This window comes from Bombus fervidus, chromosome 10, assembly GCF_041682495.2.
Source record: "Bombus fervidus isolate BK054 chromosome 10, iyBomFerv1, whole genome shotgun sequence".
In the NCBI taxonomy this organism is placed as follows: domain Eukaryota; kingdom Metazoa; phylum Arthropoda; class Insecta; order Hymenoptera; family Apidae; genus Bombus; species Bombus fervidus.
This window is the reverse complement of record NC_091526.1, coordinates 8,957,656-8,970,442: the sequence shown is the minus strand read 5'-3', so window position 1 is coordinate 8,970,442 and position 12,787 is coordinate 8,957,656. Positions and strand designations below refer to the sequence as shown.

At 38.6% G+C, this 12,787-nt stretch overlaps 1 protein-coding gene across 1 annotated transcript in view; it reads right to left on the bottom strand.

The window, feature by feature from the left end:
• The window catches only part of LOC139991360 (neuroendocrine convertase 1), a 29,747-nt gene extending 23,670 nt beyond the window's left edge, over window positions 1–6,077 (bottom strand). Inside the window, exons 1-2 of the mRNA XM_072011343.1 lie at window positions 5,911–6,077; window positions 5,656–5,821 (exon numbers count right to left, since the gene is read on the bottom strand). Coding sequence (XP_071867444.1) covers window positions 5,656–5,821; window positions 5,911–5,918 — 174 coding nt within the window. The 5' untranslated portion in view covers window positions 5,919–6,077. The remainder of the gene's footprint in view (window positions 1–5,655; window positions 5,822–5,910) is intronic.
• Window positions 6,078–12,787: the final 6,710 nt, after the last annotated feature.

The following is a 12,787-nucleotide window of genomic DNA, read 5'->3' as shown; positions in this document are numbered from 1 at the left end:
ATTTCAATTTTACTTGGCACAAATTTCACACTTCTAACGCTACTAGCTTTCTGCTATTAATTTACTTCCAATCGAAAATTACGAAAGCCACTGGTTCAAACCTTATCTCGACCAAAAGACCGAATAACCCAATTCCAAGATTACCACCGTCGACACCGACGTTCGTGTTAGGTCAGTAGTGAAAAAAAAGGTCGATTCGAACGGCTTTTCGCTACGTCGTTCTACCCTTTTTCTCCCTTTGAGACCGAGAGACCACATGAGCTTAATTATACGAAATAATTACACGACGTGACTGGAAAATAAACGAGCGAGCGAGGGTATGTGAATCGTGCTCGCCATGGATTGCGGTCGGCCGCGAGGCTGCTTGTGCAGCTGCAACTGCGCCAGTCGGCTTTCGTGGCTGCAGCTGCAGGGAAATGCAGTTTCGCGGGCACAGAAATACAGAGTGCTCGACTGGTTGACGGCACCAGGGGCCAGGAATCGTGGTAAAGCGGTTGAAAAAGGAGAGTCACTCTGTTAGCGTAATTATGCCGCATGCTGCCCACTTGTATTATGCCGGTTGATGTTCAGAAAAAACACACGTCACTTTTCGTAGGCACGAAAAATGATTATGGTAATTGCGACGATCACGACGAGGTAGTGCCCTTCTCAACTCGTCTGGGACGTCTTGCTGGAAAAGTGGATCAAACTTTTGATGCGTGTGCCGAGCGTAGGGAAATTCTGTGGAGCATGGATGCTCAAGAGTTTGTGCACACGCGCGTTTCTTTCACGAGGGTAAACGCTCGTTCGGCGACGGGGTTGCTGCAATTTCATGCGGGTCCATGTAGGTCACCTTCCTTATTGGTAAAGAAGAGAGTTAAAAAGTATGGCTGAAGAAGAACACCTTTAAGAACGTTGTACGTACTTACACTGTCAAGTAGAAGTATAGGGATGGTTGTTTGCTTTTGATGGAATGTAATTTACTTAGAAAATTATCGGTAAGAAAATCTAGAAGACAAGTGGAACCGTTGGGTTAGTTTCCGAGATCATTTTCGTTGGAGAACACGTTGCAATCTGTTCATACTTTCTTCTTGGATCTGAAATCCCTTTTATTTTTCTCCTTTGTTCCGTTCTTTTTTAGAGTAGCTTTTTACAATACACGATTATAACTATGAATATAACATTTGACTGTGACGTATGTATCTCAAGATTTAACTCTGTTCAATACACTTTAAAAACAGGGAATATACATAATTCAACACAATGGACGTATCATTTCTACAGCTTCCATCAATTCCTTCTTTCCTTTTTAATAATTCTCGGGAAAAATCCGTTCTCCGCGAAACGACACAGCGCACAAAAAACTTTATCTTATCTTATTACATTGATACTCGCGTAACAAATTCTCGTCCATCGACGCTTTTAGACAAAGCATACACCCTTATCGTGCTACTCGATTTAAGAGTTATCGAAGGCATTCACGGCACGGCGCTCGTAAAAAGCTAGATGAAATTCGATTCGCCCTTCTCTCTTACACTTGCATACGAGTGTAGTTACCTTCGCGATACACGCTGCGATACATCGAGTCTACCTTGGGATGAACGTGCAAAGAGAGACAGCACGAGCGAAAAGTCACCGTTATTCGAAGATCACGGGCGCGTCTCAATTTCCTCGAAAGAAGTTTTCGCTTTGTGGCCCCAGTCAAATACGCGTGGAAAGAGAGGGTTGCCGTTCACTCTAGAAATTTTCCCAGCTTCCCGAGCCTTTGAACGTGGATCCCGTACATTTTACCAAGCAAGCTCTCTCCTCCCCCTCCTCCCCACCGTGTTCCCGTTGGCCTGGTAAATCTGCGCGAAAGCGTAAACGTATTTCAGGCCTTCGAGATCCAGCGAGACGTGAATGTAGCGGGGAAGCGTCGAAAAAGTGCGGCCAAATCGTTTCCCCACGGCACACGGATCGCTGCAAAGAGATTATCTCGGTAAGCAAGCCTCACGAACCATTTGATCGCTCGTTCCAGCCATTCTCTCCCTCCGTTTCCGCGTCGAGATTCACCGAGACATCGGCCAGATCTCGTTCCCCGGTTTCTCCTTCCCGTTCCACTTTCCTTCTCCTTCTATCTTTCTATATTTCTTCTCGTTTCGTCTCTTCCCCTCGCTCGTGCACTTTGCAAAACGAGTTCTGCCTTGAGATCAAGTCGCGCGAGAGAAAACGTCCCACCGACCAAGAAGATATCCCCGGACGTATTTTCTCCCTTTTGCCTCTGGACCAACCGATGTTTAGCCGATCGTCTCGTTTCCTCGTCCCTTATGTACGTAAGCTAACCCCATTCTTCTCGCAATGCATCGCGATTGCATCGACCAGAGAAACGTTTCGGAAACGATTTTTAAGGTCGACGTTTAGAGTGTGAAGTTTAATAAAAAAGTGATAACAATATTGCCTTTTCACTGTGTTCTTTTTTCCTTTTTTAGCTTGGGGAGTTATATGTCAAGGGATTATAGATAGATAGTTCTAAGCCAGATTTACGACCTGAGCGTGATATCATTGCTATTCTTGCGTTCCAGATTTCTTAATTATACGGTCACTTTTCGGAACTTGATCTATTTGACTCCCTTTTTTCTAAAAAGCTTTATTTTTATATTAAAAATACAATATTTCTTCAGTTCAATGTATTTGCTCTTTAAATTTATGACAAGATAATTCTTGTCAATTTTCTGATCTTTATTTCAGTTGGTGACTAAAAAGAAGTATTCTAATATGAAATAATCGAATGATGGTTAAATAGATTCGAAGATTCGTAGATAGTTTCCACTTAGGATTGGTCGACGACATACTACATCAAGAAATTGTTCTGTGAGAAACGAGAAACTTATCACTCTCTTCACCTGCGGTGTTCATTACTAACATAATAATTGCTACATTTAATGTGCCGTGTATTTCGTCGCCACTCAATTATATTCATTTCCCATAAGGAAACGGAGGTCCAAAAAAACGTTCGCCGTTCCGGCGAAATTACATCGCGCCAACCGAACTGGAATTATATGTAAATATTATTTGTCGATAAAAGGTTGGAGGCTGCGTCAGCAGAAATATCGCGTCCGCCCGCGGATTGACGGAATCCCGGTGAACGATCGACGGCAAAATATTCCCGCGAAACGTTTGCTCAAGGTATTTGAATTACTACTGCAATTTTATAGTAACAATTACGCTTTGAAAATTCCAAGCAAAGAAATATCCTCTTTAAACTACTAATGAAATTTCATCCGCGTTTCAATGAATCTGTACAAATATTCTCGAGCCGGTTCCTCTCAAGAGACGACCACTATCACCCCCTCTCCTCATCACCTATTACTCCTCTTTGGTCGCTGGCCATTAAGCCTTACAACCCTTGTCTTGTTAACTGACCGTAAATTCTTTGAAGTACGGTGCGTAGTTTTTAATTAACAATATAATATATGAAAATAAGGAAATATAAATATTTCCCTCAACTGAAGACTACTGTCATCCCTTTCACGCCACCTCGGTCGCTGCCTACTAAGCCTGCAAGTTTTATCTCGCTAGCTAGCCGCGAATTCTCAGAAGCATAACGCGCAGCGTTCAACTTATAATATAATATATGAAAATAAGGGAACATGAATGTTTCGTTATTTTAAAAGAGCAGTACTATCTTGTTTATATTATGAGCGAATCTTGAACGTATGCTTGCAAAATCCTAATCAATTCGTTTGAAGAATTCGTGGTATTCTTTTGGAATGGATATTACTCTAGCATCATCGTAGAAATCGGCACTCACGATTCACGGCTTTAACAACAACGTTTCAAAGCGAATCCGTGACTCTCTTGAAACATCGGGTTTGCGTCACGCGTGAAATGGAGCGGACGCGTTTTGCGCCGCTGTTTAACGAACACTTGAGATTAGAGTGACTCGTTGCGGATTATCGGAACGTGTAAAACATCTGTTTGTACACCGCACATGTTACCGTTCATCCGTTCCTCGTCCTATTAATTAGTTTCGTTTGATGTTCGGTACTTGAGCCTTTCTCCGATGGCGCTTGTATATTTTATATTGTACGTTTAATTACTTGTAACTCGATATCTATAGAACGGCTTTAATTCGGTTGATAATGAAATTATCGATTTGTATTACGCGTTTCTAAATATACTATACATATAGAATGATCGTAACTAATCCACTAACCGAGTCGTTTCTTAAAAGGAAATTTCTGAAATCGTTGAATCAAGGATTAGCAAAAATCAATGCCGGTTAAGTAAACGTTACTTCTCGCTAAATGGAAAACAATGGATGAAAATAAAAAAGATATAATAGAAATTAATTATATAAGCATGGCAGTCTTAAACCAGCCATACAAGTGACTAGTGTTGACTTTATATCGGAATTAATTACTTAAAGATTAGTTAAACTTAATTTGTTAGAAGTAATAAGATAATTAAGAGAAGATTCAGCACTGATACAATTCCAAATTTTTGGCCAACGAAAGTCGGCATTAATTTTGCTAAAAACACTTAGATTTTATTAGTTTCTATTAATTATTTAGATTTATTAGATTTTATTAATTGTAAAGAGAAGATACCTACAACTGGCTATTTTAATATGTTCGGTAGTTGCAGCGTTAAACATCGAATCATCACGAGCTTTTCAATATTTGAGAAACAATTTCTCGAAATCTCTGTTGAAATAACAGAGATTTCAAAGGTTTAATCTGATGCTTTTGCCAGTGTACATTTTACGATGATTGAATTCAGAAGACATTCAGCGGGCTCACAAATCCGCCGGTTTTGTTTTCGTCGATTTGCCGACGAATAATTTCGGTTTCGCGGCAATAAATTCACTGCCAGTCCTTTCTCCCTACCGTTCAACGAGAAGGAAGTTCGTTCGCGACTACTTCTGTCTGAGATAAACACGAAAGTTAAGTTACAATGGCGGGATACTCTGGTCGAAGTTAAACTGGAATTGGGCGTTGCACAAGTGGCTAACAATAAGTTATTAAGCAGTTGTTCAAGTTTTAATTGCATCTCGCAATGCCCTGTGTTCAGAGGGATAGAAAGCTGTTCTACGTAACGTTGACGAACTTATTCCCGGAATTACCGGTGAATATTCTATGGAACGGCGACTCCCACGCTTTTTTCTCTATTCTGTTTCACACCCATTCTATCTTCAAATATTAACTCACTCGACCACGCGTCCTCTGCAAAATTAAACCGCTGCCCACACGAAAAAGTGAATATCTCGTGTAGTTTTCACCGACTATCTTTCCAATTTTCCATTCGTTAGAACAATTCAAATACTTAATTCGACGTAAAGTGATAACTCGATGCGAAATCGTTACCTATCTGAAGCTTTATAAGTGTAAAAAGTACACGCGTAATATACAAAAATATACAGAATATTCGAAGTAACGCAGTTGTTACGACATTGGAGCCTCTCAGAAGTCAAACTGAACAATTCCATTAAAGAATTCTAAGGTAAAATGAAGCAGTATTTGCAACATCATCCTTCTTCTCTGCTTTGCAATTTGATAATCGATCAATATGGTTTCGAAACAACCCATTTAATAGGTGAAACTTATCATTGTTTAGCTTATAATTATTTAGTTGTATTTATAGTATAATTACAAGAATGGAATATTGTCTATCTAAAAATTTGATCGATTGACATACCGGTCCGAGATGCCTGTATCCACTCTGCAACGCCAAAAGAGACGCAACTTGGGGCCCACCTTGAATTCTGACCACCCATTCCTCTCGATCATTATCACCATCAACCACTATACTCGTTGCAAGCTTATTCAGGATGATCGAAAAGATAACGAGGCAAAAGTATACACTGTGGACATAAATTCACTCGTCACTGACACTTATCTGTAATATTATGAGAAACGCTTTGTGCGTTACGATTTAAAACTGATCAGATACCTAGCCATATCGGTAGTTGAATTCGCGTAATTAATACTCTCGATGCAATTAGAGGATTTTTATTTTACGTTTTCTTCCAAGGTGATTTCTCTGGAAGAACAATCGTTGTAACGAAGTTCCCTCGGTGACTATTGGATCTCGAATGACAAGTGATCGGACAGTGTGTGTGACAATTAGTTCCGATCTTCCTTTTTGCTTGTAGGGGAGCTCACATTCCCCACCAGGCCTGGCAGGTAAACGGGGAAGGGTCACGCACGTGATAACGCAAACAAGGTACGATTAGGGACGAAGAGTGATTGCCTGTCTGTTTAAAAAAGACACCATTTATCCCGTTTCTGTCCTTTTTCTGCTCTCTTCTTTTAACAGAACTTCGACTCCGATAAATGGTTCTATTGTAATCTTGCATACAATGAATCTTTTTCTGAACTATTTGTTTTTTTATGACTCATTATAAAACACATTGTTGTTATAATTCGTGGAATGTATTTCTCTGTGCACAAATATCGTGATATCCCTATGGTTCATATAAAGATGTCATAAGTGATTTCATTTACTGAGGAAATGATTAAATAATGATGATTTTGCATTGGTGAAAGATAACGACACAAAAGTTTTTGAAAATTGTTTGCAATAGTTACAAGAGGAACATAATGAATTAATCATCTTATTGAGAAAAGCTTCGTTTATTAATTAAGAGAGAAGTTTACGTGAGATCCGAATCAAAATTTGGAGCTATATTATATAACAAATAGGATAAAGAAGTTGATTATCAAGGGACATACATTATACACGTGAAATCTTTATTATAACATTAAATACATGCATTCCCCATATCTGAACTTATCTCGTCTTCTCAAAGTGTTTCGCATTTACCAATTGTCATTGCTTATTTTTGCGAATGTCTGTTCTCAGCTCAGGGTGCAGCTCTTGCACCGATCATTGAGACAGCTTGCGATTAATTTCGACTATGTTTGCTCTGGAAAGCGTTTCGATTACGCCGAGGAATTTCCAGAGAATATAACACAGAGCATTCAGCGGTCGGTATAATTTTGCATCTCAATTACAATCAGTAGTGAGTCAATTTTGCGAGAAATGATTCGGAATAATTCCACTATTTTACGAAATGTAACGAGTGCGACGATCAATCGAATAATATGAACAAACGTTCCAAAAAGCCTTTGCAACGATTTCTTTTTCACGAAATATTATGCAAATAATCAATTTTGTTTGATCATTGTCTTCACTGCTTAATTTGCTCCAAAATCACGTATGGTTTTCTATATGCGTGATTTTCATACGAAGTTTTATTCAAACCCATCGTACGACCAAAATTTTCCGCGTGAGCATTTTCAGTTTATTTATTTACTTTCTCGGTTTGTTTATTTACATATCCGACGTGTCTATTTGTAATTCTGACTTATGCATTGTAAACGTCGGTACATATAGCGTGAAACATGTTAATATTCACGTTCCCGTAGGACAACAGTTACCAAAGGCGATTTGCACCCACGATATTTAAAGCTCGTATGAAATTTCGTTTCTGTTACACTGCGCAGATATAGTCTCTCTGTGATACGTAGAAATCCGGTCGAATCCTTCGGGATAATTGGTTCAATGGCGCGTACGTAGAACTCGTCGATTTATATTGATCAAATACGCGTACAACGACGAGGTTTGCAATTTTTTCATTTCTCTCCCTTTTTGCCCTTTTTTTTTTTTTGTTAAAGCACATTGTAGAATTAAATATTTGTTCTGTCCTGTTACATTGTATCTTTCTGTACCTTTATCCTACAAACAGAGTAATTCTTGTCTAATCCTTGTGCGTTAGCTTAGTTGTTGCTGCCGATCTAATATAGTTTCTGACGTTAATATCTTTAAATTGAACCATTAATATCTTGTTCGTTATTACCTCCGATTTCATCTATATGCTGTAATCTTATGAAGTTTTATGACGACTTTATGAAGAAACTGCGGTACTTACTGTATCTCTATGATGAACCATGTTTCTCAAGTTATGGGAACTTTATTCGTGTCTTTGAATCATGTACCGGTCGTCTATGCGGTATTTATTATTTTTAAATATTATTCGCATTTTAAGAAAGTAATATATCAGTTATTTACTTTTTTCAACGATATCTGCATGGCCTCTTACAGTTTAAAACAGTATCACAAATTTGAACGGAATGTGAAAAGATCATTATTGCTAGCCATAATTTCTCGGTTCAGTTCTGTTCAATTCTCTTAAATACTTTCGTAGAACTTTACATTTTATCGCCCAAACCGAAATCAAGGTTGTAATAGAAAAATTCGAAGATTACAACAGGTTATAAGTCATCGCAGAAAGACATTGGATATTATCGAGAATTATAAGAAATCATTTATTCGTTGTTTAAATAAACTTGAAGGGGAATATGTCATAGAAATTGAATAAACTTGAAGGGGAATATGTCATAGGAATCTGGATATAATTGATGGACGAGAAGTGCGGACAGATAGAGAAGAATTTCACACTTTTCAACCCAGAACGACTTCACTTTGTCGGCCTCCGGAGGGTAGTACTTATAAATAAATTCAAGCTCCCTTACTGGGTGCCTTCGGATAAATATACACGCGAAGACACACTGAAGGGTGGCTGATAAAAGTAGAAACAGAGAGGCAGCAGCAGGCATCGTAAAGTTCGTAGGGAAAGGAGAACGGGATATCTGTCGATAAAGGGAACTCGTTTTGCTTCTGCTCACGTCGAATTCGGAATAAATCCTTGCTTCTTCTATTTGCAGGGATTTTCCACTTTGGCTGAAACATTGTCACTGTGTAAATCGAGCTTTTTATTGCCAAATTTTTAAATGGATGGGTGAGCACTAAACACGCGTGTAACATTTTACATTTTTTTTTCTTAGAATTTTTTATGCCGAAAATAGATAAAAACAGCAAAGATAATGATTCAAGACAGTAGCACATGAAAGTATTCGAAGATTTGTAGACACTTTTTATGAATATATTATGCTACATGAAACATTTTGAAATTTAATTGGCATCGTAACGAGGCGAAATTAATTAATTAATTTGAAACTCTACAACAGAAAGTAAATGATATCTAGTGCAAGCATATGTTGCACAGATATAAACAGTGAATTATCAATTTTATCAATGAACCTCAATATTCCTTGGACTTTAACACTTACATAATAACATTAAATACTAATGTCGTAAGAAATATATTTACAGTAAATGACTTGTGACTTGTACATAAATTTCTAAATCAGTTTAAAAATTTATTAATATAATCATAACAGTCGTATGTCATTACACTGCTGACAAAATTTTAAAATGTTTTATATAACATATAGGTAGAGTACATAGATAAAACTTTTCTATGATGAATGCTCAAATACTTTTGCGAGCAACTATAAATTTTCTCCGCAGTGTACACATTAATTTGTCCAATATTTCGATCGAGAAAACGACCAAATAATAACGATGCAAATTAATGGGAAACGTCGAGAAATTCGTTTGCTAAAAATGTACGACCATTTCCACGGATGGAATTCGATTTCCCGTGCACGTGTAGGACCTTCGACGATCGCGTCCATTTTCCACCGAGACTTTCCTATTCTGGTCCGCCGACCGACCAGTTCCCACTATTTCGAGGCAATCGTTTATGGCTTCGAAACATGCATTACTTTCCTGTTAACGGTCCGTTGTCACCCGTTGACAGTTTTCAGATAATTCCGTTACAATAGTTAACGGAAGTTTGTATTCCATTAAGGCAGCATGTATTTTGTGTATTTCCATTTCATCGTCTGCATATATCACGTTCGCGTTATTATCAATGAAAATTGTATTTATTTGTTGTCTGCACGTTGATCAAAGATTCGATGCGCTAGATTATTCAAATTGTCGTAAATAATGATACAACGTCACAGATAATTTTCCATTTACACTTTTATATTCATACAATACATCTTCACCTAGCGAAAGAATTTTAATATCAGAGAGATTCACTGAAGAAGAAAAAAAGAGAACGATTTCGTTACTTGTTTCGATAATAATCATAGATTTGATGTTGCTACATCGTTGAAATTATCATCGTACATATTCCATTTTTTATTTCCTCTTCTGCACATGCACGACATTTGCGCACCGTAAGGAATAAAAAATAAAATATGAGTAGATTATCTAGAGGAACAAAACGGAATAAGAAAAACCAACGCAATTTCAAGTTAGCTTCTCTGCTTTAGGAAAGAAAGCTCTCTCGTGCAACTCGCGTATTTTGTAACGTTAGTTAGGAAGTTGGTTCGATCAGCTTCGTCTCGTTCGCGAGCATAATCAGGCTGTGACGTTTATTAAGCTTCCTCGCAGTCTGCCCCGTCGCAAATTCTTCGCCAGTCGGTCGAAATAGAACGCGAAAGTAACCGTAGAAAATTGGAAAGTTTCCGCGCGATAAAATCGGACTTAATTTTCAATAAATTCGGCCCCCGGTTGCCTCGAGGAGGTGGCTGGTTGTTCTCGTACGTGGTGGGTGGCGGCCAGCCGAAAGGGGTTGGAAACACTGGAAGGAGGAAGAAGGGTCGGAAGGTGCGGAGGAAAGGTAATTTACTTGGTAATTATAAAGTTACCAGCTCCGGCGACGCGCATAGTTGTGAATATTCAAATGCGATTACATCTATGATCGCATAAATTATACGTCGCACCCCCGTTGCTTCTTACCCCGCCCACTTCCCGCGCGAATTTCGTGTTCCTTCCCCCTCTTCGTTTCTGCTTTAATGCAACTTGCGAAACTTTGACTCTGTACACGAGGCCCGGGGCGGTCTACCGACGTTTTTCACGATCGACCTTGCGAGTTACCGTATTTTTCTCAGCGTGATACCGATCTGTCTTGCATGGAGGAAACTTCCGACCAAACTGCTAGCCGTTACTTTTTCGATGGATCGGTCGCGGTTTCCGCACCCCTTTCTTTCTCTATGATTGCGGCATCTATAAATTGAAATTGATTTTCGCTAGTTCTTGGTAGTTTTTGGTAACATTGGACATTTCTCTGTCTATATTTCCCTGTGAACAGCGGCAAAGATAATTCTTTCTTGCTCGAAAGAATGGAGAAGGATTAAAGTAGCTTTGTCAACTTTTATAATCGTGGTATTTTTCAATTCAGATTTTGCGAGCTTGGTCGACAGTTTTTGGGAGCTTCGAAAACTTCTCTGTCTTTATTTTCTTCTAGAAAATGTTCTAGATTTGAAACTTTCACGATGGTAAAATGTCACGATATTGATTTTTCGGCTGTAATCGTGTAACTGCTGCACTTGTACTTTGCATTTTGCACTTTGCACTTGCATTTTGTATGGAACAGGTTTCGGGTCTAGCTTAAAGAGATAGACTGCAATGAATACGAAACGTTAGCGCAAAGTGCAAGTGCAACAACTACACGATCGATGCCCAAAGATTAATATCACGAGAAACAAATAGCTATACTCTTTTTTATTGTAAAATAATACTAATTGTAACAAGAATTCGAATGTTTTCACAATTTTCAACGATCCTGGTAACTATAGATTGAGATTGATTCTCAGAGGCCTGGTTGGTAGTTTTTGGAACGTTCTCTATCTATATTTTCTTCTTTAAATCATTTCCCTAGAAAACGTCTTAGCAAGACAACGCTATGTAAGAAGAATTGGAACATTTCGATAATAGATTTTAACCTGTCTCGCCTTCTGCGATATTAATTCATCGTAGAAGCTGCGATTACATCGCGAGAGAAGATCAAATAGTATTACCTAATCCCGATCTAATCCAATCTTAGAGCCTGCTCGACTTAACTCGGACCTAACACAGTCAGCTCGAGCTCCATTTTCTGCTTCTGTAGTTTGTTGTTTCAACGAGGCATCTATAGGAATTAATTAATTCGTTTTCATAACAAAGCTATTGTTTCACCCTTCCTCGAAGAAATCCATTCTCTCTTCCGTTCCGCGTTTATTTTGCATTATCCAAACGTTCAGCTCGTTTCACTCGAACGAGCGAAGAAATTTACAACGGGTAAGAGCTCTCCACGGGAAGAAGATTCTTTAAACATCGCGAATACCCGGCATTACAACTGAGAGCCGTATCGAGTCAGATAAGAGAGTTCCCTCGCCTTATCGTCGCTTTTTACAGTCTTCCTCGCGAGACAACAGCGAACTTATCCACGAAACAATATTTTTCACCCTTCTTTTCCACTTTTTCCACTCTCTTCTCTTTTTTTCGTTGTCTTCCGGCCCTCGTTTCCCTTTTTATTCTGTAGAACGCGAAGACCTCGTTAGCCGTTAAGAACGAGTCTTGTGCATCATGCAGACCTTGTAGATAACGGCGAGAAACAACAAGCTATAACCGTGCTATCTTCATCGAATAATTAAGAATTGTTTAATTGTCCGTGGAATTGCTTATCGCGCGTTGAAAAAGGAAATTCGCCCCTTAAATCTTCCAAGTGCGTGGAAATTTGCACCGTTTCTATCTCGCGGCGAGGATCTTTTCGACATTTATTCTGCGACCTTTTTATTCCTTCTGAAACTATTATAGGCATTAGAAGAAGAGTCGAAAGAAGCTTTCTTATAAAAACAGAACCGCGAGACACAAATTGAGTAGACATAAATTACGTTGGAAGAAGTTCTGATGCCGGCTTTCTAATATTAACTATGTTCCCCTTGATTATCATAATGGTTCTTGAAAAACATTTGTACTTTTTGTATTTGATTAGAAAATATACTTGGCATTTGCATATTTACCGCACGCTTATAGGTACCCTTATTCTGAAAGCGTCGCAATTATGACAATTAGACTGCAGATTTTTATGCGTTAATGGGCAGCTTAAAAGCACGAAAATGCATAGGATGTACATAATGTACAAAAA